The 24,908-nt window shown below is 41.5% G+C and overlaps 2 protein-coding genes across 11 annotated transcripts in view; one reads left to right on the top strand and one right to left on the bottom strand.

Annotated features, from left to right (window-relative positions):
* The window catches only part of MSANTD3 (Myb/SANT DNA binding domain containing 3), a 132,237-nt gene extending 132,086 nt beyond the window's left edge, over nucleotides 1–151 (bottom strand). Inside the window, exon 1 of one of the 6 annotated variants that reach the window (XM_033929624.1) lies at nucleotides 46–151. The gene's annotated coding sequence lies outside the window, so the exon portion shown is untranslated. The remainder of the gene's footprint in view (nucleotides 1–45) is intronic. The other 5 variants (XM_033929627.1, XM_033929625.1, XM_033929626.1 and 2 more) reach the window with 5 other exon arrangements.
* Nucleotides 152–218: 67 nt separating this feature from the next.
* The window catches only part of LOC117353556 (nuclear factor of activated T-cells 5-like), a 281,088-nt gene continuing 256,398 nt past the window's right edge, over nucleotides 219–24,908 (top strand). Inside the window, exons 1-4 of one of the 5 annotated variants that reach the window (XM_033929614.1) lie at nucleotides 219–404; nucleotides 1,228–1,366; nucleotides 19,303–19,371; nucleotides 23,434–23,464. In XM_033929614.1, coding sequence (XP_033785505.1) covers nucleotides 1,313–1,366; nucleotides 19,303–19,371; nucleotides 23,434–23,464 — 154 coding nt within the window. In that variant the 5' untranslated portion in view covers nucleotides 219–404; nucleotides 1,228–1,312. The remainder of the gene's footprint in view (nucleotides 405–1,227; nucleotides 1,367–19,302; nucleotides 19,372–23,433; nucleotides 23,465–24,908) is intronic. The other 4 variants (XM_033929613.1, XM_033929615.1, XM_033929616.1 and 1 more) reach the window with 4 other exon arrangements.

Raw genomic sequence — 24,908 nt, 5'->3', positions numbered from 1 at the left:
TTGTCCTACTATCTTAAAATTCAAATAAATTAAATAATAACTAACGAGCCTCATGCCAGTCTGTTTGTGAGGCCCCACCCCACGGATAAACAAAACTCTCCAAGAGCATAAGTCTTACACCTCGCTCCCTCCGAAGAAGTCCACAAGGAAAAACCTGACTACGGAAGCGCCAAGAGCTATTTCTAGAAAAGTACGACAGCCGAACCGGAAGGAGCACTGGTGGCGCATGCGCAGAAGCGTGTAGCTTTCGACTCACGTTTCCCGTCGTTGGCTGTGGCCAGAGAAAAAGGGTAAAGCGTGAAAACGGCTCACCGGAGAATGTCTCTGTGTCCTTATTCACGTTAGTTCAGCAGTCTCGCTCTTCCAAGCTCAGCGCACAGGTATTCGTGCGCATCGTTTTCGAGGTGAGGTCGCAGGGAGGCAGGAAAACTGCTCGCCCCTGAGAATAGATGTTAGTGCGTAGTGAGGGGGTTGTTAGGCGCGTTGCGTTAAGTAGAGTCGCTGCGATCGCCTGCGCTTTCCTCATAGGTCGCAGCCACAGGCTAAAAGTTGTTGGGCCTACCCCCCCCCCCCCCTTTTTTTTTTTTTTTACAAAACCGCGATAGTCTTTTTTTTTTAGCGCAGGCCGGCGCGCTGAATGCGGCTGTATTAAGGCAAACTGTATCTCGCGCTCCTTTGTATAGGATTTAATCGGAGGCGCTGTCCAGCAGCAGGCTCAGGCGCTCTGCTTTTTCCATTATTTCACCTCACTGGGCTGATGGTTTACGCTGGAGTTGATGCCGTGAAAAGCTCTTTGCAGGTTGGGTGAGCGGATGGTTCTTAACTGGAAGACCCCAAAGTAGGACGGAACGGCAATGTTGAAATTCTGTGGGTTAGAAGGTGGGTGGAAGGGAGACTTTAAACAGTCGGCGTTTAAAAACTCCCCCTTCCACTAAAGCTTAAAAGAGCGGAGAGGTAATCTCTCCAGAGATCTTAAGGAAATATTTTAGAAATTTTTGTATCTGGGCAAAGAAAATTTAAATAACTTTACATGCCACTGCAATTGACTGATCAAAGCCAGCATTCTGACTTCCTCAAAGCTGCTGTTAGCAGTAAGATACACTCTATTGATAACTAATCACATTTTCATTTAATTTGACGTTTAATTCGATCATGTTATTTTTTTAGATTTAACAGCTATTTGTTTTCCAAATAATTTGTTGTTGTTGTTTTAACTTTTCTTCTCAGCAGATCCTGGAAGATTTTTTTTATATTGTTGACCTAGAATAAGAAATTGCTAGGTTGAGTATATAACTTGCTCAATATAATCAGCATGGATGAAGAGTCGAATGTGAGACACCCAAATCTGAATCCTTATTGGTGTAATGTGAGTAACACCTTGTCTGATTTTTTTTTTTAAACAATCGTATGTATTTGAATAATGAGCTGGAAAACACATCAGGCACCTAAAATTAATTTTAGGTTCTTTATGCTGGGCCCAAGGGTTGCTTTTGGAATTTGGTTGGGCTTAGGTCAGAGGAGTCTACTGGGCTGCAGAAGAAGAAAGGAATGGGGGGCAGAGGTTGAAGAAAGAGGGAAAGGAGGGAAAAAGTGGAAGGGCAAATAAAATCTCTCCCCCTACTGCTATAAACTACTCCCTCCACAGCTCTTAGCAGTTTTGGGTGGTAACTTAAGTTTTCTCAAAAATTTCTACTCTGGTTGCATGTATGAGCACCTGTGTATGTGTAACAGCAATTCAACAAAATAAGCAAAATGTCCACCAATATGTTTCTCACAATTTTCTTCATAATATTCTACACAGGATCTTTACTTTAACCTTTATAGGCGGTAGTCTAATTTTAGATGTATTGGGGAACACAGACTGTTTCAAAAGAGATTTGGAGATGGTTCGTAGAGGTAGTGAATTTTTGAAGTAAAGGGTCATAGATTTGATAATACTGCTTTTCTGTAATACTTCCAAAGCAGTTTACATATACGAGGGGAAGCTGAAATGTTCTTAGTTCAACCAAGAAGAGTGACGTGGAGCCATGAAACTTACAAGTTATTTCACACTTTTCTTAACACTTTTCGTTTCATTTCATATTATTGAAACGAAAAGTGTAAAAAAAAAAGTGTGGCATAACTTGTAAATTTCATGGCTCCACATCACTCTCTTCTTGGTTGGGCTGAGAACTTTACAGTGGCCCGTCATATGTGCAGGTACTTTTTCTGTCCCTAATAGGCTCACTGTCTAAGGACTCCTTTTACAAAGCTGTGATAGCAATTCCCCCGGGGCAAATGCACCAAATCCCATTCAGTTCCTATGGGCTTCGGTGCATTTGTCATGGAAGAATCGCTACTGTAGCTTTGTAAAAGGGGCCCTAAGTTTTTGTATCTGGGGTAACGGAGGATTAAATGACTTGCCTAGTCACAGAGAGAGAATCAAACCCAGTTCCCCAGGTTCCATTAAGCTACTCCTTCACTCCAGGTCTTGTATTCTTGAAAAGATGTATGTGACTCCTAAATATCTAACCAAGCATTTGCAGGGATATGCTAAAAGAAACATGGCTCCTAATTTATTAGTTAGAGATAAATTATTTCCTCCATTCTTGAGTGGTCTTAGCGACATCCGGATAAATCCATATTTTCTGTTCCCCAAATAATTTTTGGGAATTTTTGAAATACAATTTCAGAATCATGTTAACATCTTGCTCAAATACAAATGATACTAAGAGCGTTGCTTTATCAGTGTCTGCTGTTATTGTTTGTTCAAGGAGAGCAGTTGCGTTAGCAAAGTCTCTAAAATCCTATTTTCATGTTTTTGCAGAATTAGTTTTGTTCCCATGGGCTGTTTTTTTTAGTGCCATAAAGCACCTGCAGCGGCCATCTTGGATTTTCCTATTTTATTTTAAGATTAGTCTTTAAGCCCGTTACATTAATGGGTGCTAGAATAGATCTGTCTTTCTGTGTTTCTTTATCTCTCTCTCCTTGGCCGCTGTCTGTATCCTTCTGTCTCTCTCCCCCCCCCCCCCCCCCGAGCACAGCTGTCTGCCCCCAGGACACACCTCCCCCCCAAAGCAGCCCCCTTTCCCTCTCCCTGTCTCTCCATGGCCCCTTCTGTCTTCTCCCCCAGAGCAAAGCTGGCTGTCCCCAGCACACCTCCCCCCAAAGTAGCCCCCTTTCCCTCTTCCTATCTCTCCATGGCCCCTTCTGTCTCCTCCCAGAGCAAAGCTGGCCCCAGCACACCTCCCCCCCAAAGCAGCCCCCTTTCCCTTTCCCTCTCCATGGCCCCTTCTGTCTCCCCCCAGCACAACCCTCCCCCCCCCCAAAGCAGCCCTCTTTCCCTTTCCCTCTGGCTCCCAGTATTGATCCCCTTCTTATCCTCCCCTCCATCCCGGCGTCTTCTGGCCTGCTCCTCTTCAAAGCAGCCTGCGATCTTGGTGGCCGGCTTTAGCGAACCTAGCAGGCCGCTCTCCAACTAGGTAGCACGTTCCCTCTGACGCGATCCCGTGCGTCAGAGGGAGCGTGCTACTGAGGTTGAAGAGCGGCCTGCGAGGTTCTTTAAAGCCGGCCACGATCGCAGGTTGCTCTGAAGAGGAGGATCAGAGGCGGCGGCGAGTGAGGTGACACGGCGAGGACGCGGGCAGGCAGCGAGTGAGAGGCAGCGGCGAGTGAGGGCGGGCGATGACGCGCCGAGGACAGGGAGAGAGCACAGTCGCGTGCCTTCAGCCCCCGCATGCGCCGTGAGGTTAGAATGTTGCCACAGAAGCACACCTCACGGCGCCACACCTCACAAATTTTCGAGAGCGCATGCGTGCTCTAGCGTTTTATTATTATTGAAGCCTATATCTGCTTCAAAATACCTTGATTTTGGTTTAAATGAATTATAATGGACTCATCAAAGTGGTTTGACCCTTATTTCATGCCAAGAATGTGCTGGATGGTTGCATGAGAAGCATCCATATACCGTATATCACGGGGGGTGGGAACTGTGGGCGTAGCTCCCTCTGGCCCCTCCATGAGTTTGGAGTTGCTGAAGCCTCCAGAGCTGGGCAATAAAGCCCTGCTAGAGCTGTGTAGGGGTGACTCTGTTGCCTCGGACCTTGTACAGAGGTATGTGGTAGACCGCCAGAGGTCCGTGGAAGATCCAGGTCAGGTCTGTGACCCTGATTTTGTGACCTTGATGTATGTAGCATACCTGAATTATAAACGGTGGTCTGCACCCTTGGGGTGCCAGCCAGTAAGTGCTCAGAGGGATTTCGCTTCTCAAAGAGATCCTAGGGCAGCTGGTAGTACGGCAGGACCAGGAGGTCCAGTCTGAAGGGGATTGGGATGATTTAGGGTCGGATTCCATTCCACTGCTCTCCACAAAGATGACATTGGTGGATGAGTCTGAGTTTCGGTTGAGTAAGACAAACATTTTTGGCAAATTTTGTCTCCATACTGCTGCTGGTAGGTAAGTCAGCTGAGGGTACAACTTTACCAGCAGACATGTACCATGAGGTACTTCCAAGATTTGCAATATGAGCTTTTTTTTTTTTTAATTATTATTTTTATTTAAACTTTTTATTAAAGGTTTAGAAAAGTACAAAACAGCATAAAAGGGATAACAGTACACCAGTAAATACAATATACAATGTTAATAAACAAGCGACAAATCTGAAAAACTCAATATACAGCGCTTAGAACCCCACCCTGTACCAAGATATCCACTCGCAAATAGTACAAAACATGTCCAACAGATAGCCCCCAGTTGTTTCTTCAGGGGACTACCCAAACAGCTCCATGGCCCTCCCCCCACCCCTGCTGCCCTACTGGTAAACTTAAGTTAGCGATTCCACTTTAGCCATAATCAAGGACCAAGTATGGGCATGAGAATCATAGTGTCCATGACTTTTTGCTATTGAAAGTTCCATGGAGGGGCATAATTGAAAGGGACTTCTAAGTCCATTTACATCCATCTTGCAAGTCGTCCAAAGTTAAAAAGATCTTAAGACACATTTTCGAAAGATACGTCAAACTTTTTTTTTACTTTCGAAAATCGTCTAATTATATGTCCTGCCGATCTGATCGTCCAAGCCGCTAAATCGTCCATCTTTATACCACATTTCCGTCCAACTTTCCGTCCAAGTCCAAAACACCTAAATCAAGCCCTGTTGGACGTGGGAGGGGTCTACAAAGTGATGGACTGCACACCCAGACATGCCACCTAAATAGTGGGGTACCTTACAGGGCACTGCTATGAATGTCACAAAAAGGGTGCCATGGCTTCTCCTCACTACAGCTCCCTTATAGGTGATGGTGAGACCTCCAAACCACCTCCAGAATTCCCTAGACCCACTTATCTACCACCCCAATAGCCCTTATGGCAGCAGGTGCCACTTATATGCCAGTAAAAAGTTTCAAGTTTCAAGTTTAATGATTTTTTGATTAATCGCTTAATCATAATTCAAAGCAATGTACAATTTAAAATACATTCAGAGGGAAACAATACAATACAAACTTTAAAAAAGATTATACATATAATACAAATCAAACTTGAATAATAACATAATATTAGAAGTTCAACATATTCGTAACAAAAGGTAAAAAGGGGAAGTGAAATACAATTCATGATAGAAAAGTAGAACAAACAAAGGAAAAAAACATTGGGAAGGTATGTAACAGTAAAATTTAAGATTTAAAACAACAGTTTAAAAATTAATAAATCAAATGCCAAATGCATCTTTAAAAAGAAATGTTTTTAGATTACTTTTAAATTTTCCCAGATCATGCTCATTTCGTAGATAGATTGGGAGGAAGTTCCAAATCTGTGGAGCAGTTACTGAAAAAATGAATTGCTGTCTTGTATTAATGATTTTGAGTGAAGGAATGGTTAGTAAATTTTGCTCATTGGACCTTAATGTTCTAGTCGGATTGTATGGGATTAATAATTTATAGATAAAAGCTGGAGTTTTATTGAGTAAAGCCTTGAAGGTGAGTAGACAGAGTTTATAAGTTATTCGATGAGTGACTGGGAGCCAATGTGGGGGTGAATAGGGGAGTGCACATGTTTCAGTATCAATGCAATGATTACAGGGGCTTATGGGCATGGGTCCTCCTCTCTATGGGTCCCTAACCCACCCCCAAGATGACTTCAGCTGCCTCTGGGCTGGACGATTAGACTTTCCAATGCCAGATGATGATGGTCTGGTGGCTAAAATTTAAAGTTGTGAATAACATTTTTATGGGGGGGGGTTCGTGATCACAGGGGTAGTGTGTGGGGGTCTGTTTTATGTGTTTGCAGTGCTTTTCTGGTGAATTTAGGTGGGTGTTTGTGACTTAGACCAGTGTTCTTCAACCTTTTTACACCTATGGACCGGCGGAAATAAAATAATTATTTCGTGGACCAGCAAACTACTAAGACTGAAATTTTTTTTAAAAAACCATCGCCGCCCCGTCCCCGCGAGGTCGGTCCCACAAACCATCTGATCCCATCCGCACAAGCCTCAAATAGTTATGATTTTATATTGAACATATTTTATTAAAGTATAAAAAGAAACAATATTCTATACAATTGTCATTTTATAAATACAAATAATACAGGGCAAAGATCAACAAAACCCCTGTCTCCCCTCCCCTTCACATATATCCCCTCTACTATCAAGAAAACTGAATAAGCCAAATTATTACAGAATGCTACACAAATATCAAGTAACAATACCACAGTCACACATGACAGGAATGGTGTTAGGGGAGTGGAACTAGGGCAACTGCCCCCTGGTCAGAGAGAGCCCTAAGCCAGCTGGAAGCTAAAGAAGCACTGCCTGGGCTTTGCACTCCCCAGTTATGTCTAGCAAGATACATATTTCAAATCTGATATATTTGAATCACAAGATAGAAATAAAATTATTTTTTTCTACCTTTTGTCGTCTCTGGTTTCTGCTTTCATTGCCTTTTCACTCTCTTCCAGCCAGTGTCTGCCCTAAGAACATAAGAATTGCCACTGCTGGGTCAGACCAGAGGTCCATCATGACCAGCAGTCCGCTCATGCGGCGGCCCTCTGGTCTAAGACCAGCACCCTAACTGAGATTAGCCCTATCAGCGCACGTTCTTGTTCAGCAGGAACTTGTCTAACTTTGTCTTGAATCCTTGGAGGGTGTTTTCCCCTATAACATCCTCTGGAAGAGCGTTCCAGCTTTCTACCACTGAACTTCCTTACGTTTGTACGGAATCTATCCCCTTTCAACTTTAGAGAGTGCCCTCTCGTTTTCCCTGCCTTGCAGAGGGTGAACAACCTGTCCTTAGCTACTAAGTCTATTCCCTTCAGTACCTTGAATGTTTCTATCATGTCCCCTCTCAATCTCCTCTGCTCAAGGGAGAAGAGGCCTAGTTTCTCTAATCTTTCGCTGTACGGCAACTCCTCCAGCCCCTTAACCATTTTAGTCGCTCTTCTCTGGACCCTTTCGAGTAGTACCGTGTCCTTCTTCATGTACGGTGACCAGTGCTGGACGCAGTACTCCAGGTGAGGGCATACCATGGCCCAGTACAGCAGCATGATAACCTTCTCTTTCTCTTCAGTCCAGCATCTGCCCCTTCCATTCACTGTCTGTTTTTCCCTGCCATCTTTCCTCCTGCCCCCCCCCCCCCCCCCAATTTGGTCTGGCATCCATCATCTTCCTTCTGTTCCCCTCATGGTCTGGCATCTCTGTCCTTCCCTCCCCCCTGTGGTTTTTAGCATCTCTCTCTTCTCATTTCCTCCACTCAGATCTGATATCGTTCTGTGCTCTCTCTTCCCTTTTCTTCTCTGGTCTTCCTTCTCTATTTTCTGCCTCCATCTAAATTAAATTCTTTCTTACTATTTAGTCCTGTTTCCCTCTTTTCACCATGTCTACCCACAGCTTGTCACCCCTTTCCCTCACCCCTCCATTATCTTACTATTTTCTTCCCCCTTTATTTATCTCCTCCTTCCATCCAGTATGTGTTCTTTCCCCACTTCCATTCAGCATCTGCTCTTCCCTCTCAACTGACATCCATCTGCCTTCTGCTCTCTCTCCCTTCTTCTCACTTCCATCATCTGTCCCCTTCTCTCTCTCATCTCCTCCATTCCATCATCTGCCCCTTCTCTCTCTCTCTCTCCCCCCCCCCAACTTCCATCATCTGCCCCCTTCCCCTCACCTTTGTGGGTCACTTTCTTTCCCCTAAGGGTGGCTCATGTCAGAGGGGAAGCTTTGGCCGAGCAGAACCGCTTGCAAGGAACAGTGGAACTTACTTGATTGATGTCGATGCTGAGGCCCGTTGCCGCTTGAAGGAAAAAAAAAAAGGGACCTGCAAAGGCGAGAGGAAGGGAAACCACCAGGACAGCTGCTCTTTGCCCTCCTTCAGCGGCCCAAGAGTCCAGACCATCAGCGGCAGCTCTGTGTACTTTTAACTTCGGCACAGAGCTGCCCCTAAGCAGTAGTTTAGCACGGTTTCATGAGGCAGCCTCGGGGCCTTTGCTAGGCCGGCTCGCTTAGATGATGCGATGTGGGCCGGCCTAGCAAAGGCCCCGAGGCTGCCTCATGAAACTGCGCTAAACTACTGCTTAGGGGCAGCTCTATGCTAAAGTTAAAAGTACACAGAGCTGCCGCTGCTGGTCTGGAGGTGCGGAGACAAGGCAGGAGGCAAACGCGGTGGAAGGCAGGAGTCCCAACACAGCGACTGCAACAAGAAGTTGCAAGTCAGCTGACGCCGGCCTTTCGTTGCGGCGGGGACCGAATCCTTTGCGGACCGGCACCGGTCCGCGGACCGGCGGTTGAAGAACTGTGACTTAGACCATGTTTTACATGGTCTAAGTCACAACGTCCAAGTTCCGTCTAGGCTCTGTCTAAGCCGGCCCGCGTCCCGCCCAACTCCCGCCCTCAACACGCCTCCCGAAATGCCCCTTTTAGCTTTGGACGTTGAGCGGCACTATGAAGACCTAGGTCATTTAGAAATACGTCCAAATCCTGGTTTTATTATCGGCGCTTGGACGTTTTTGAGAAATGTTCGTCCAAGTGCTGACTTAGGCCGGTTTTTGGACCTTTTTCTCTTTTGATTATGAGCCCCATAGCGCATATTGTTTGTAGTTTCAAAAGGCCATTCCAGGTGCTCATTATGCAGCTGGGATCCCATATCCCACCCACGGGATTGTAGAAAATGCCGGATTTGGAAATACAGTGTTTCCCCGGTCGTCCGTGGTCCCGGTCATTCGTGGTATTTTCCGACCGCGAAGGGGAAGCTGGGGGCAGCTGGAACACAAGCGAGTGAAGGAAATCACTCGCGGTATGCTCCAACCGCCTCTTCCCCACAAAATGCTGCTCCATCCTAACCCCCAATTTATGATCCGCAATCTCCCAGTCGAACAGAAACCTTAGCTGTGCCGCCCTATAGTACCAAAACAAATAAGGAAGAGTGCGACCAGGGGGGCGTGGCTTAGCGCACACACAAAATGGACGTGTGATCGCGGCGCTCCTCTTACCTAGGTAACGGTTGACAAAAAAAGATTTCCCCTTTAAACCGATTTCGATGAAAAATATCGGAGAGAAGAGCGGGAGCATGGCGAGCACCCGACAGAACAAAAGTGAAACTGGTGGGGCGGCGAAAAGGCAAGATCAAATTACCCCGAGTAAGGTTCCGCTTCCTGCTGAAGAGTCTGAGGAGTTAAGCAAAGCCTAAGTTATGGAGGAACTGAGGCAAATTAAACAAATGCTGAAAGAAAATGTGAGTAATATGGCAGAAATGAAGGAAGAAATACTGAACATCCACAGACAAATGGAAGTAACTAACAAAAGAACAACAGAGTTAGAAGCTAAAATGGAGGGTTTAGAATGTGAAGGAAAAAGATGTAAAAATGACAGTTTGGAAATTATTCAATTGAAAAATCAGCTGGAAGATTACGAAAACCGTGGAAGAAGAAAGAATATAAAACTTTTTGGAATACAGGAAAATTTGGAAGGGAAAAATGCCATACAGTTTTTAGAAAATCTAATTCCTAAAATACTGCAGTTGGATTTCAAACAGCCTTTGGAAATAGAAAGGGTGCACAGGATTCCAATAAAAAATATGGAAAATCAAGGGAGACCAAGACCATTAATATTCAAGATGTTAAGATACCAGCAAGCAATAGAAATTTTAAATGCTGCCAAAAAAGATAAAAATTTAAACTATAAAGGGTCCAAAATATGGTTTTTACCAGACTTTGCAAAAAATACAGCAAATATTAGGAAGAAATTCCTTGAACTGAGACCTCAATTAAAGGAAAAAGGATATAAGTATGGGTTATATTACCCAGCAAAAATGAGAGTATCTAGTGGGGAAAAATCCTTGTATTTTGTTGACCCAGAAAAGCTAAAGACCTTTCTTTCAAAGTCAGAACCTATGTCATTTTAGCACAATGGTGGTTGAAATGAAGGGATAAATATTAGGACTGGATTGATGGATATTGAACAAAAAATTTAATATAAGGAGCTATGGGACTTTTGTTTGTTGGAGAAAGAGAAATATACAATAAAGAACAGGAAATAAAAATGGACAAGTGAAAAAGACAAAAAAAGAATGTAAAGAAGCAAGAAGAATGGACTGGAAAGTTTATTAAGTGAAGTTATTTGACTGAACTTTAGGAGAATGAAGGATGGATGGCTGGAGTAAAGAATGAACAGGAAGGAAGAATGGATTTGACAAATTAACAAAAGGGGAAAAGTGAAGAATGGACAAGAAAATAAATAGATGTTAAGAAGAAAAAGCAGGATTGATAGACTAAAAGGATATTAAAAAAAAAGACAACTGGCAGTGAAGAGAGGATGGATGTAGCTAAGAAATAAATATAAAAGTTCAATTAATGTAATAAGTCAGTAAAGGAGAAAGTACAGAATGAAAGGACAACAAGAAGAAGAATGCAGAAAGGACTAATTATAGACAGGACAAGTTATATGACATTTTGATGAAAGGAAAGGAAATTGAATAATATATAAAGAAAGATACAAAATAAGAATTTATTGGTAGCTGTAGGGGATGAATAAAGGATCAAATGTAAAGATTGATTTTGTGATATTTTAGCTTTAAAAAAAAAAAAGGGAAAATTTTATTTTTGAAAATGAAATAAAAATGTTTATATATAAATAGAAGATAAAAACTTATAAAATTGAAAACAATTTTTAAAGAAATATATGAAGATATGGATATTGGTTGTTGGGTATTAAAAGGATGATAGGGGTTGATGGATTGGATAGTATGTGATATAGGGAAAATGATACTCATTTATTAAATATATGTTTATGATAAAATTTTGTTGAATGAAATAAATACTGGGGGAATGAATTAGAGATTGGTGAGAAGATAAAGATGCATTAAAGGAATGTTAGGATTTAATTATGTGACCAAAGGTTAAATAACAGAGAAATTAAATACTTTAAAATGGTAAAAAAAAAGGGTTTATGATCAGAAGAGAGTGATAAGTAGTTACATTGAAGAGGGTTAGTGAGATTGTCTTAATAAATGATAAAGGGGATATTAATAAATATTGGTTGCCTGGGCGGAGGGGGAAAGTTGGGAATACTGGTCCAATGTGTGTCCTTAAGCAGTCATTATATTGGGGGGGGAGGGGGGGGAAGGAGATGGGCATTAAAGGTATTACTAGAATGATTAAGGAAATGACTAATAAGGGATTGGGTAATTTAGGGGTAATAATGTGTGCCATAGGGAGAAGTTCTTTAAATCTTAAATATGAAAGAAGGGAAGAAGAGGATTATGATGAGGAGTTTAAAATATATTATGTCTTAAGATATTTTCTATTAATGTCAATGGCCTGAATCATGTAATCAAAAGGAAAAAGGTATTATCATTTTTAAAAAAGCAAAATGTGGATGTTTATTGTTTGCAAGAGACTCATCTGAATATAAAGGAATCACAGAAACTAGTGGGTGGGTGGGTGGGTGAAGGAATGTTTTTTTGCTCCAGCAGCAGGTAAAAAAGCAGGGGTAGCAGTTCTTATAAATAAAAAATGTATGGCCAATTTTAAGGTAATAAATTCGGATCCACATGGAAGATGGTTACATGTCGATATGAGAATGGGAAATAATACCCTGACGTTGTTCAATATATATGCCCCTAATTCGAATCAATCAGAATTTTTTAAAAAGTTGCAGAGTATGTTGTTACCACTGGCTGCTTCTAATTTAGTGGTGGCTGGAGATTTTAATGCTGTAATGGATCCATTAATGGATAAAAAACCAGGTAAAAGTATAAAATCTTTAGGCTTAGATAATTTGGTTCAATCATGTGATTTGAAGGATATATGGCGTATTCTTCATTTTAATGATCAGGAATTTTCATTTTGTTCACAGGTTCATAAATCATTTTCAAGAATAGATTATATTTTTATTTCATCACATAAGGTGCAACAAGTGATTAAGGCTTCCATTGATTCCATTATTATTTTGGATCATGCGGGAGTATGGATAGAATTACAATTAGATCAATTAGAGAATAGAAGACCTCTTTGGAGATTTGATAATGCATTGCTTGTGGATGACAAATTTTTGGAAGATTTTAAAACACAAATTAGTGATTTCTTTCAAATTAATTTAGTGGAGGATACATCTATTGAAAATGTATGGGACGCATTTAAAGCGGCTGAGAGGTCATATATCTTATTCGGCTTTTGTTAGGAAACAGATTAAAATACAGTATATAGAGTTAGAAAAAGAAATTAAAGTACTAGAAACTAAATTGGTAAGTAAATGGGAACATGAGGTATTGCAAGCTCTTTTGAAAGCAAAAGGTAAATATAATGAATTAGCTTCAAAAATGATAAGAGATTTGTTTTCCAAACAGACAATGTATTATGGAAATTCTAATAAGGCGGGAAGATTATTGGCAAATTATCTTAAAGCAAAAAAAAGAAGAACTAACATTAATGGGATAAAAGATGATAATGGTATAATAACCAATCAAACGGATATAATTTTAAAACAATTTCTAAAATTTTATAAGGACCTGTATTCTTCTGAGCCTTATTTGGAGAGGCAAAAAGATGGTAAAAATTTTGTAGATTTAATTAATGGACCTAAGGTTCCTGATCATATAAAACTGAGTTTAGATGAACCTATATCATTAAAAGAATTAGAAACAGCATTGAGATCTCTTAGAGTTGGATCCGCTCCAGGTGGTGATGGTTATACAGTAGAATTTTATAAAACATTTCAAAATGTCCTTTCCCCATATTTATTAAATTTATATCAGACACAACTTATAAAAGGTGATATTAAAGGTACTATGGCTGAATCAGTAGTAATTGTTTTGCCTAAGCCAAATAAAGATCCTACTTTGGTTTCGAACTACAGGCCTATATCTTTAATAAATGTGGATAATAAACTTTTGGCGAAAATTTTGGCTTTGAGATTAGCCAAAGCTCTCCCACATATTATAGACAAGCATCAGACTGGTTTTGTTGCTAAAAGGCATTCTTCTAATAACTCTAGATTATTGTTTCATATGTTAAATTTATCAAAAAAAATGGATGAACCGGCTTTTACAGTTTCATTGGATGCAGAAAAAGCGTTTGATAGGGTAGAATGGAATTTTATGTATCAGGCTTTAGAATGGTTTGGTATAGGTTCTGGATTTATACAAATGGTAAAAACATTGTATAGCTTCCCGATTGCAAGATTAAATATTAACAATATGTTATCTGAAGGTTTTAAATTACAGAGGGGAGTTAGACAAGGTTGTCCTTTATCTCCTTTGTTATTTGATGTTTTATTAGAACCCTTATTGTTAGCAATACAGCAAGCAAGGAGGATACAGGGTATTCCATATTCTGATATGGAATATAAAATTTCGGCATATGCGGATGATATTTTACTTTATTTGAGAAATCCAGAGTCTACCTTATCTTGTCTATTGGAATTAATTGATATGTTTGGTAAATTTTCAGGATATAAAATTAACTGGAGTAAGTCTGAATTTATACCTTTAAATGTTCATTGTGTAAAAGGTCTATTTGACGCTTTTCCGTTCATATGGAAGGAAGAAGGATTTAAATATCTTGGCATTCAAGTTAAAAATACAATTGAAGATACAGTAAAAGAAAGTGAAAAATTTGTATTAAAAAAAGTTACGGAGTTATGTGAGCAATGGAACCCTTTACATCTCTCTTGGTGGGGGAGAGTTCAAACTATTAAAATGATGATGTTGCCTGTAGTTTGCTACCAAATGAGTATGATACCTATTTATTTTCAGGGGTCCTTTTATAAAAAGCTTAATAGCATTTTAACGAAATTTCTTTGGCTTGGTAAAATACCTAGAATAGCTTTAGTAACTTTGCAAAAATCAATTAAGGAGGGAGGGGTAAATTTTCCAAATTTTTATAGGTATCATCAAGCCTATATTTTACGTCAGGGTATGTATTGGATCCTCCCAGAACTTATAGATAATGCACCGGATTGGTTATATTTGGAATGACGCCTTATGTTTCCCCTAAATTTAGTTCATCTTCCAAGTATCAACATGCCTAGAAGATACAAGGAAAATAAGATATTAATGGATACTTGGAAAACATTGAGGTTTATTAGTAAATTAACACCTATCCCAATAAACAAGTCAACTAATCAGTCTTTATGGATAAACTCCAAGATTAAAATTGGCGGAGCTCAAATCCTTTGGAAGAACTGGATTATTGCAGGCATTCAGTCTCTAAATGATGTTATTTCAGAAGGTAAACTGCTGGAGTTTTCACAATTGCAACATAGATTTGGTCTTAGTAAAACACAAAGTTTTAAATGGTTGCAAAATTGAAGCAGGCCATTCAGGTTGGGTTCCCTGAATGGAAAACATTGAATAATCAATATAGTTTAGAGTTCTTATGTTTCCAAGCAGATTTCCAAGGGCATCAAGCCGCTTTGTGGTATAAATTAATATCTGGATATTTGAATAAAAAACCAAAAAATGGTCTAAGAGACATTTGGAGCATTGAGATTAAGCACCAAATTACTGCATCTCAATGGCCACTAATTTGGTCTTGGAGAATGAGATGTACAGTGTCAGCATCTATGGGACAAACTTGGTTATTTTTGTTACATAGAGTGTTTTGGACCCCTACACGTTTGCAAAAATTAGATAGTTCCAAGTCCAATAAATGCTGGCACTGTAATCTGGAACCTGGGACATTGGATCATTTACTGCAGGGGTGCCCAACGCGTCGATCGCGATCGACCAGTAGCTCAGGAAGGCAACGCGAGTCGATCGCGGAGCCTATCCCGGGCTCTGTGATAGACTCGTGTTGCCGTCCTGATCTACGGGCCGATCAGCCTTCCTCTCCAGTTTTCTTTCTCCCTAGGGCCTTTTAGCTGGGCGATCCGCCCAGCTGTCATCTGCCGCTGCTGAACAAAAAACCGGGTCCTGCCTTCGCGGAAACAGAAAGTAGGCAGGACCCGGCAGGAAGAAGAACAAATGCTTGTCTCCCGCATTAGCCCGTAGCGAACGCTTGCTTCAGGGCTCTCAACATGTGCGTGCCGGCTTCTCTTCTCTTCCCTCCGAAACCGGAAGTTATGTCCGGGGGGGGGAGGGGAGAAGGGAAGCCGGCGCGCACATGTTGAGAGCCCTGAAGCAAGCGTTCGCTACGGGCTAATGCGGGAGACAAGCATTTGTTCTTCTTCCTGCCGGGTCCTGCCTACTTTCTGTTTCCGCGAAGGCAGGACCCGGCAGCATTTCCCCTAATAGGTCGATCGCGATCTTGGGCTGATCAGCCTTCCTCTTCCCGATGGCAGAATTGACGTCAGGGAGAGGAATGCTGGTTGGCCGAAGCAGGGAGAGCTTGGGGCCTGTTATTGGTGGCGTTTGGGTCCTGGTCCCCGATGGCAATGGCAGTGGCAGTGGCTTGGGGGAGGGCAGGGAGAAAGAAAGAAAAATGGCAGGCAGGGAGACAGAAGGAAAGAAGAGAAACAGAAAAAAATGAAAGGGAGGCAGAGAGAAAGAAAGGGCAGGGAAGAGGAAGGAAAAGTTGGGGGAAGAAATGAGGTCTGGAGGAGAAGAAGCATACAGGCTAAAAGAAGGGAAGAAAGATTGTATGCACAGTCAGAAGAAGAAAGTGCAACCAGAGACTCATGAAATCACCAGACAAGGTAGGGAAAATGATTTTATTTTAAATTTTGTGATCAAAATGTGTCTGAATTTATATCTGCTGTCTATATTTTACACTAAGGTCCCCTTTTACTAAACCGCAATAGAGGTTTTTAGCGCAGGGAGCCTAGGAGTGTCGAGAGCAGCGCTGGGCATTCAGCGCAGCTCCCTGCGCTAAAAACTGCTAACGTGGTTTAGTAAAAAGGGAGGGAGTATATTTGTCTATTTTTGTATGGTTGTTACTGAAGTGATAGTGCATAGAGTCATCTGCTTTGACCTCTTTGAAAACCCTGGAATAGGAATAATGATTAACATTTTCTATGCGTACAGTGTGCGTTGTGTTTTTTTAAAATTTTATTGTTGGTAGGCACCCCTGATTTACTGTGTCATTGTCCCCACATTAAAAGTTTTTGGAATGCAATTTGACCACAAATTAATACATTGATGGAAAACCATGTAGCCCTATCATATGATACTGTGTTATTTGGAATGATGATGAGGAAAAAAAGTCAAATTTCACCAGAAAATAACAAGCTTTTATTAGTCATGACAGGGGTTGCCATTCAGCATATAACCAACAATTGGAAGAATCATAGTAACCTTAATTATACATTTTGGTGGAATACAATATGTCATATATTCAAAATGGAAAGAGCAATAGCAATACAAAGAGGGACATATACTAAATTTATAAAAATATGGGGGCCATTGACAAAATATTGTAATGAATGAATAGTAGGATTTCTCTTCTTCTTTTCTTTTTTCGTTGTCTTCTTTATGGCACATATGGAGGGGTGGGTAATGAAAATAATTGTACATAACATGTTATAATATGGTATATAATGTGTATAAGGTGATTGGAAAGTACTTGAAGGGTGGGGGGTGGGAGAAGGGATAAAAATATGCTTAGAATTTTATGTAGTAGATATAAAAGTGATATTGTGTATTCATTTGTTGTAATTCAATATTTTGTGCACTTGATGTAAAATATGAAAATGAATAAAGAATTAAAAAAAAAAAAAAAAAAGAAGAGTGCGACCCCAATCCGACCTGGCGGCCCGTACGCCCTGTCGGGAGATACATGGAGGTCTCCCCTGCCAAATAAATGGAAAAAAAAAAAAAAGAATCTAATTGATGCAGTATCAAAGATGGGACAGGAATTGGTAAAGTTTGAAACAAAAAGAGTAAGCGGGGTAAAACATTCTTTTTGAGAACAGCTGTTCTGCCCCTCCAAGACACCCATAGCCCATTCCACTACTGTAAATCACCTCGAATCTGCTGAACTATTTTGGCATAATTCAAATCCTATAATTGGGATAGGTCACTTGATAATCAGATCCCCAAATATCGTATGGCCCCAGAAACCCAGTGGAATGGGTAAAGCGCAGTTAGCTGTTGAACAACATCATCACCCAAGGTAACCCTCAACATCTCCGACTTGTCCATATTTACTTTGAATCCCGACACTTCCCCAAACCTCAATAAAAGCTCAATTAAAATAGATAGAGACCTCCAGATCCCACATATATAGTAAAATATCCGATGGTCCACATCCCCCCACCCAAACCCTCCCGCAAGTCCAAATGCTCCCGTATCCAAATAGCTAAAGGTTCCATTGAGATGGCAAAGAGAAGGGGGGGATAGTGGACAGCCTTGCCAAGTTCCCCGAGCAATAGTGAAAAAATCCATATAGCCCCCATTAATGCGAATAGTCGCTCGAGGTGCCCTATAAAATGCCTGCACCCAAGCAAGAAAATAAAGAACCCAAACCCATCCCCTCCATCACCTGTCAAAGAAACTCTCAACCCACCCGGTCGAACGCTTTCTCTGCATCTATAGTCAAGAAAGCAGTCTTGTCCGAGGACTGGCTCACCGCTCATAACAAGTGCAACGTCTGCCTAATGTTATCATGAACCTGACAATGTTGGATAAATCCAGATTGATCCATATGAACTAAAGTAGGTAACATCTTGCCCAATCAAAAAGCTAACACTTTTGCTAGAATTTTTGCATCAGTGTTCAAGAGCGATATGGGCCAATATGCTCCACAACCCAGTGGGTCCTTCCCAGGCTTAAGTAAGATAGAAATATCCACTTCTCCCATGGACGAATGCAAAGAGTTACCCCCCTTGCACGCCATTGGCTACCTGCACAAGCAAAGGAGCTAAGATATCACAAAACTATTTATAAAACTGGCTGGTGTACCCATCTAGTCCCAGTGATTTCCCAGCCTTCACATACCAGACAACCCCCACAACTTCTCCCAGTGAAATGGGCTCATTAAGGAGCTCTGAATCTGAAGGAGACAGCCTAGGAAGATGTACCACGTCCTAATAAGACAACAGGGGACGAGCTCAGCTCATATGAGTGTTGCTATAAAGTTCAGAATAGTAAGACAGAAACTTCTGTCAAATAGCCCTACCTGTATGATTTTCCAACCCAGCTGAGTCCCGAATACGTAATAGCCGTCCGAGCTTACCAAAGCTTAATAAACCGAGCCAATCTCAAACCCATTCTATTATTATACTCGTACATCGTTTGGAGGGATCTAGATCATAGAAAATCCAATTCTTCCATCTGTAAAATAGAGAGCTTGGCTCCCAGCTTTAAAAGTTGCTCATAAATATGAGGATCCTGGTGTCTCTGATGTAAGCTCCCCAGGTTCGACAATTTCTCTCTCAAGGACAAAGATAGCTGCATTCGCTCCCGCTTACGATGAGCTCCCCATTTAACAAATAACTCTCCGGATCACCACCTTCAGAGCATCCCATAATATGGGATCTCTGTTTCGTTATCATTATACTGAAGATACTGGTCAAAAGCCGCCCCCACCTCTTTACAATATGAGCTTTTACAGTCAAGCGAAGCTGAAGATATGACCATACCCCCAAAATGGCTTTATGCATTTTTGCAAATTTTCACTGTTTTACAGATTCAAATATCTCTGTGTCGTTTTTTGTTGTTTGTTTGTTTTTTAAAATATCATTTGAAAGAGCATGTTTTTTGCTAAAGAAGCTATCCCGCGGGGACAGTTCTGGTTTTTAGTACACTGCTTATAAATGGTTTATAAATGTAGCAAATAATTATTTCTAAAAATATTGCTTTAAAATGAGGATGACTATAATAAACTGTTTTCAATTAAAAGTAAAGTTGAATTGTATGTCCTTGAAGTAAAGATTAAACTGTAGTGTGTCTTTTTTTATTTAGATTTGCAAAATATCCTGTGCATCTGCATTAAATTTGCAAACCCACTTCCTTGGATTTAAACACAAGAAGGTAAACTAATTTTTATGAATTCAAGGGTCATGTTTAGAAAATTATTTCAGTATTATTCTGAACTTTTACTCCTGGTGAAATTCTGCAAGTGCAGAATTCCTCACTCCCTCAGGATGCGTTGAGGGGCATAATAAAAAAACTAAGTCCCCTTTTGGCCTAGGCACTAAACTATGAAAGTAGAAGCAGGAAAATGTCCATTCTAAAAAAAAAAAAAAACGTCCAAAAGGAGTTTAAAAAAAAAAATAATGGCCTACCTCTACGTTCAGCTGTTTAAACGCCCAGACCACCACTACATCTACACTTACAACATATAATAAACCAAAAATAAGCCTAACTCCTGAACGCCCAAAGCCAGGCCTTTTAGGTGAAGGAGGAGCCAGTCTTTCGCCTAAAAGCTGGATTCTATAACCAGTGTCTGCCAAAATCAACACTGGTTATACAATACACCCCCCCAGCAATGATCGCGGCAGGAGAGATGGCTTATCTCCCCTGCTGCGATAGCGATACTATGAAGTGCCACTAAATGTGGCACTTGGGATCGCTATTGCAGCAGGAGAGATAGCCAATCTCTCCTGCGATCTAAACCCCCCCCCCCCCCCCGGTCAAGATCGGGCAGGAGGGAGCTCAACCCTTCCTGCTCCAACGCAGCCTTGCGATTGGCTGGGGCAGGAGGGAGCCCAACCCCTCCTGCCTGGCGTCCACCCCCCTGCCCGAAATGATGTGGGCAGAAGGGAGCCCAACCCCTCCTGCCCTGGTGCCCCCCCTACCCCTTGTCCCCACTAAGATACAGGCAGGAGGGCTCCTAAGCCCTCCTGCCCCGACGCAGCCCCCCCCCCCCCCCCGACTGCCCCCTGTGGTCACCACTTTAACCTAGCATAGGCTAGGCAAAGATACAGGTGACTACAAACACAGTTCACTTTTCGTGTGACCCGACATGGAGTCATCCTGCAGGCTGGACTGGAGTTAATATTCAAAATAAAAAAAAACTTAACCAAACGGGTGAAACAACATTCAGCTTTACTATGGTTCAATATACAGGTAAGCAGTTCATCAGCAGTGATATCAATGTCAGCAGCCAAAGGAACAGTCCAGGAAAAAGATCCGAAAAAAATAGGACAAAATAAAGTTCAACATAAACTCAGGCTGAAAATTCAGCTTCTCTTGGTCAGTCTCAAAATTCACTCAAGTCATTTGGGTAGTAGACCAAAACACAGTCCAATGCACTGTTTAACAATACTACAGTGTTTCAAACAAAAATCAAGCCTCTGGCAGGTTTGTGACAACTGCCAGGAAATAGGGAGAAAGCCCTAGGTTTTGCAATTTAAAGCCCAAAAAAACAGCTTTACAAATTTCCCTCCCAGCTGGAAGCAAAACCTCTCCCTGCTTCTCCAAGCTTTTCCACAATAATTCCAACTAGTGATTTAGAGAACAAAACCAAAACACTACCCAACCATTTCACTGGAAATCTCACTCACAGTTTGTGGCAACCGGCTAAGTCCACCTGCATTCTTTCAGGGTAATCAATTCCCACATCAGCACAGACTTCTTCAAACTCCATAGGCTCTTCACTGAGCCTGGATAAGTCCTCGGCTGTGTCAGTCTCACTCCATTCCATAGGGACAGGACAATTGACCCTGTTTGGCTTGGGAAGAACCCTAGGGAGGCAAGGCTCAAACTTCCTCCCTAACCTGTTGCTTTGTTTGAAAGCCACTGTTGGCTTTTCTACTCTCGGGGCGTGGCCTGACCTAGCAGTGTCAGCTGACGACCAGGGACCTCTAGAGCTCCCCTGGTGGCGATTCATATTATCTTCCTCACCTTCATCTTTCAAGATCCTGGACTTTCCCTGCCGGGTTTCTAGTTTAACCCTGGAGGTTTTTACTTTCTCTAGAGCTTTGGTCGGGCTTACAACTGCTGGGTCACACCCCGAGAACCTGATCGGCCCCCCAAACACCTGCAAGACCTCCTGCCAACCCCGCAACACCCCACCCCTCCCGCAACACCCCCTTTTACCTTAAAAAACTTGGATGGATGGACGGGTCCCAAGCCCATCCGTCCAGCAGGCCTTCAATCCTGAGAATGGCGGGCCTTAGGGCCTAATTGGCCCAGGCACCTTAAACCCCACCCGCAGGAGAGACCTTAGGCACCTGAGCAAACCGGAATTGGCCCAGTTTCCTTAGGCCCCTCCTGTGGGTGGGGCCTTAGGCACATGGGCTGGGATAGGCCCATGTGGGGGCCTAAGGAAACTGGGCATATTCCGGTTGGTCCAGGTGCCTAAGGCTCCTGTGTGCGGGGCTTGAGGTGCCTGGGCCAATCAGGCCCTAAGGTCCGCCATTCTGAGGATGGCCGGCCTGCCAGGCTTGGGACCCATCTGTCCGGCCAACTTCGTTTCTAGTTGCATCAGAGGAGTACTTTCCAGCAGCTGCAAGCAACTTCAAGGCTCGCCTCCGGCTGTTTGTTAAAGAGAAAATTATGGAGTAAACGCACGAGCTGCCTGCTGCCACTTTGTAGCATGTTTTTCTCCCACCCCTTTCCACACTGGTCACTTGCCCAATGACAGCCGTCAGTGCTCAGGAGCTGCGTGCGCAGCAGCTGGATGTAGATATTGTATAATGTCACCGCTGCCGCCACCTGAATCAATATTGGTGACAAACAAAACTATAATTCTATTTGTATAATAAGTTGATCATTTAATTAAAAAAAATGCAACTGGAAATAAAGCCTCTTTAAAAAATAAACACCTTCAACCTTTGTATGCCTAGAAAGTCTAGCTAAGTTTGGAATTATGGGTCTCATTAAAATATATGTGTGGACGGGGACCGAGCTTGCGATGACAGAACAGGGATGATTACAAGCTGATTGGGTAGAGACGGGGACAAATTATTTCTCCGTGTCATTCTCTACTTCAGGCTATATACACACAATGATCCCAAGACTTGTGGAGTATTCTGTCCAAAAGGTTTTACTTTTTTCATTTTTGCTGCTTGCTCCTCGCTCCTCCCTCCTCACACTTAACTCCTTGTGATGATATATAAACAGTACTTAAGAGGTTATGGTTTGATTTTGTGTACATAGATTTGCAAAGGAACAATGGGGCTAAGATCTTTTTCTCAACTTTGTATATTTTATAACATTTTTGCTGTTAAGAAGCATGTTATCTCTCCAGACTCAGATTCACGTTTTTGAGAAATGCAAAACCAAGCATCTGTGATATCTTCTTGATGAAAAAATTGCCTGTGACATTATGAATAGATTAATGGAATTCGTTTACCAAAAAATTTAAACATTGCATGAATATACAGCCTCATGCTTCATAATTAAAAACTAATCCTTGTTTATTGATGAATATCTTTTGGACTATGATGTTTCTTAAATAGAAAAAAACTCTTTAGATAAGTTTTCTCAAAAAAAGCATTTAATTTAAAAATATCCAATTTAAATTAAAAAAAATTATATTAAAATAAAAACCCATTTTTAAAAAGAAAGCATTGATTTTTATACACCCTGTTTCTAACCATTCCTTGGGACATATTTAGCTTAGTCAGTTTTTTAGGATATCCAAAATGAATATGTATGTGACAAATTTGTATGCAGTACCCCCATTGTGTGCAACTGTATCATGCATATTCATTGTGGGTGTCTTGAAAAACCTGACTATGTGAGTGCCAAAGACTTTGTTGAGAACCAGTGTTCCAAAGGAAAATTTATATTTCATCATTTAGCAACCAGTAGAATAACTTCCATGAAGAAATATTTGTGACCTCATATTACCCAGGAGCTACATCTTTTTGGAGAGGGACATTTTTTAGAGCAGAAGTTTAATTTTATGTGTATACCTGTCCTGAGACAGTGTTTATGCAACAGCATTGCCTACTAAAATTTACTGAGAAAGTGCCAGTATGTGTGTTTTATACTGGAAATGCCTGCACAGGGATTGCCCATTCTAGTCAGGTTTTGGTGGATGCAAGTGTTTATATTATGAATGAAGATTAACACTTACTCTTCTTTTTAATTTCTTTCCCCATATTTTTCTTCCTGTGGAAAAAATTGTCATGATCAAACCAGGTTGAAGAAGCCCTTAAAGCCCATGGCATTGGTAAGTTCTGAGTTAACGTTTAAGACAGACACTGGTCAGAGAGTTTATAAACCTAGATTTCAGCTCAATAGACATTGATTTTATATATAGCATTGAGATTCTTGTCACATTTGTAAATTTGTTTCACAGTTGTAATTGCTAGAGACTTCATTGCTCAGAGCCAGTGTGGAGGGCACCTAATGAGCTAAAGGCAGTTACTATGAACATAGTTTTCTCCAAAGATAAACAGGATATCAAGTCTTCACAAATGAGTGATATAATCCAATAAAACCCATGCAAGAAAAAGCCTCTTCAGCTAAAAAAATGTTGTGGAACAGTTGAAAGGCCCTATCACACATGCATGCAAGTTCTTATCTTGTGTAGTTGTATAGGAACAGGGTTTTTTTTTTTTCTGCAGACCTGGTCAGACATATTCATATTCATCTTTCTCTCTCTCTCATGGAGATATAAGTGTATTTTAAGTTTGGTTTTGTTGGGTTGGGTTTAAAAAAAAAAATTCTTATTTGCTTTTTCTTTTTTGGAAGCTTTATGATCCTAGCTTGAGCCTTTTTTTTTTTTTAATCAAATTGTTTTTAATTTCACTTAGTATGTTCATAAAAAGGTTTCAAGTAACTTAAAAAAAATTGCTGTCAGTGTGGCAAGATCATATAGATACCCACAATTGTATAGATGGTGGACAGAAGATAGCTTTGCATTGACATCATCACTGCTGATAAGAGCTGTGTCATTAGGTATCTTGCTAGTTTGTCCTGTCTCCAGAAGATAGTGGTATGTGCTGGTCTAGTCAAGCAGTTTTGAGCTCCCTGGTTCTCCTTCTAGGGCAGTGGCTTGCAAGGCATCTCCGTGGTTAAAATCTGAAATGAAGTTGTTTAATGTTGGGCTGAGGGATTGGTGAGTCTCCTATTTCCTCCAGGGTTTTGTTGGGGAGCAGTTGTAGGTGGTACATTGGGACCCTAGCTGAACTGGACATGGAAGGCAGCTTGCTTAACTTTCACTGCTGTTCTTCTCTGTGTGATGTTGTGTGAGTGAGTAGGCCCCCTATATCACTAAGACTTAAATATCCAAAAAGCTTTTGTACATTTTAAAAGGTGCAACTGGTGTGCCAAGACTGTATTGAAAACCAGTACCCATAATTGGTGTTTGACATGCTTGGGGTCACAGTCATGTTGCCGCTGTTTTGCTATTGGGGAAACACTGCCTGTCATAAGATGTCCAAGAGAAAAATCGAGTTGAGAGCAGCATAAAAGTGTTTTTGGTGCTGAGAAGTCTGGTTCATCAATTTTGGCATTAAAAGAATCTGTCCCCATGGCCCTGAGAGCTGCAGACACGGGGATGCTTTGACATTCAGGAGGTCTCTGCCTGCCTCGACATCGAGTGTCGGCAGCACCCATCAGAGCTGATCATCCTTGAATCCAGCACTGAGGACTCATTGAGATTTGACATA

Source organism: Geotrypetes seraphini, chromosome 2 (assembly GCF_902459505.1).
Source record: "Geotrypetes seraphini chromosome 2, aGeoSer1.1, whole genome shotgun sequence".
NCBI lineage: Eukaryota > Metazoa > Chordata > Amphibia > Gymnophiona > Dermophiidae > Geotrypetes > Geotrypetes seraphini.
Note: the sequence above shows the minus strand (reverse complement) of the source record. Positions and strands in the feature narration are given on the sequence as shown.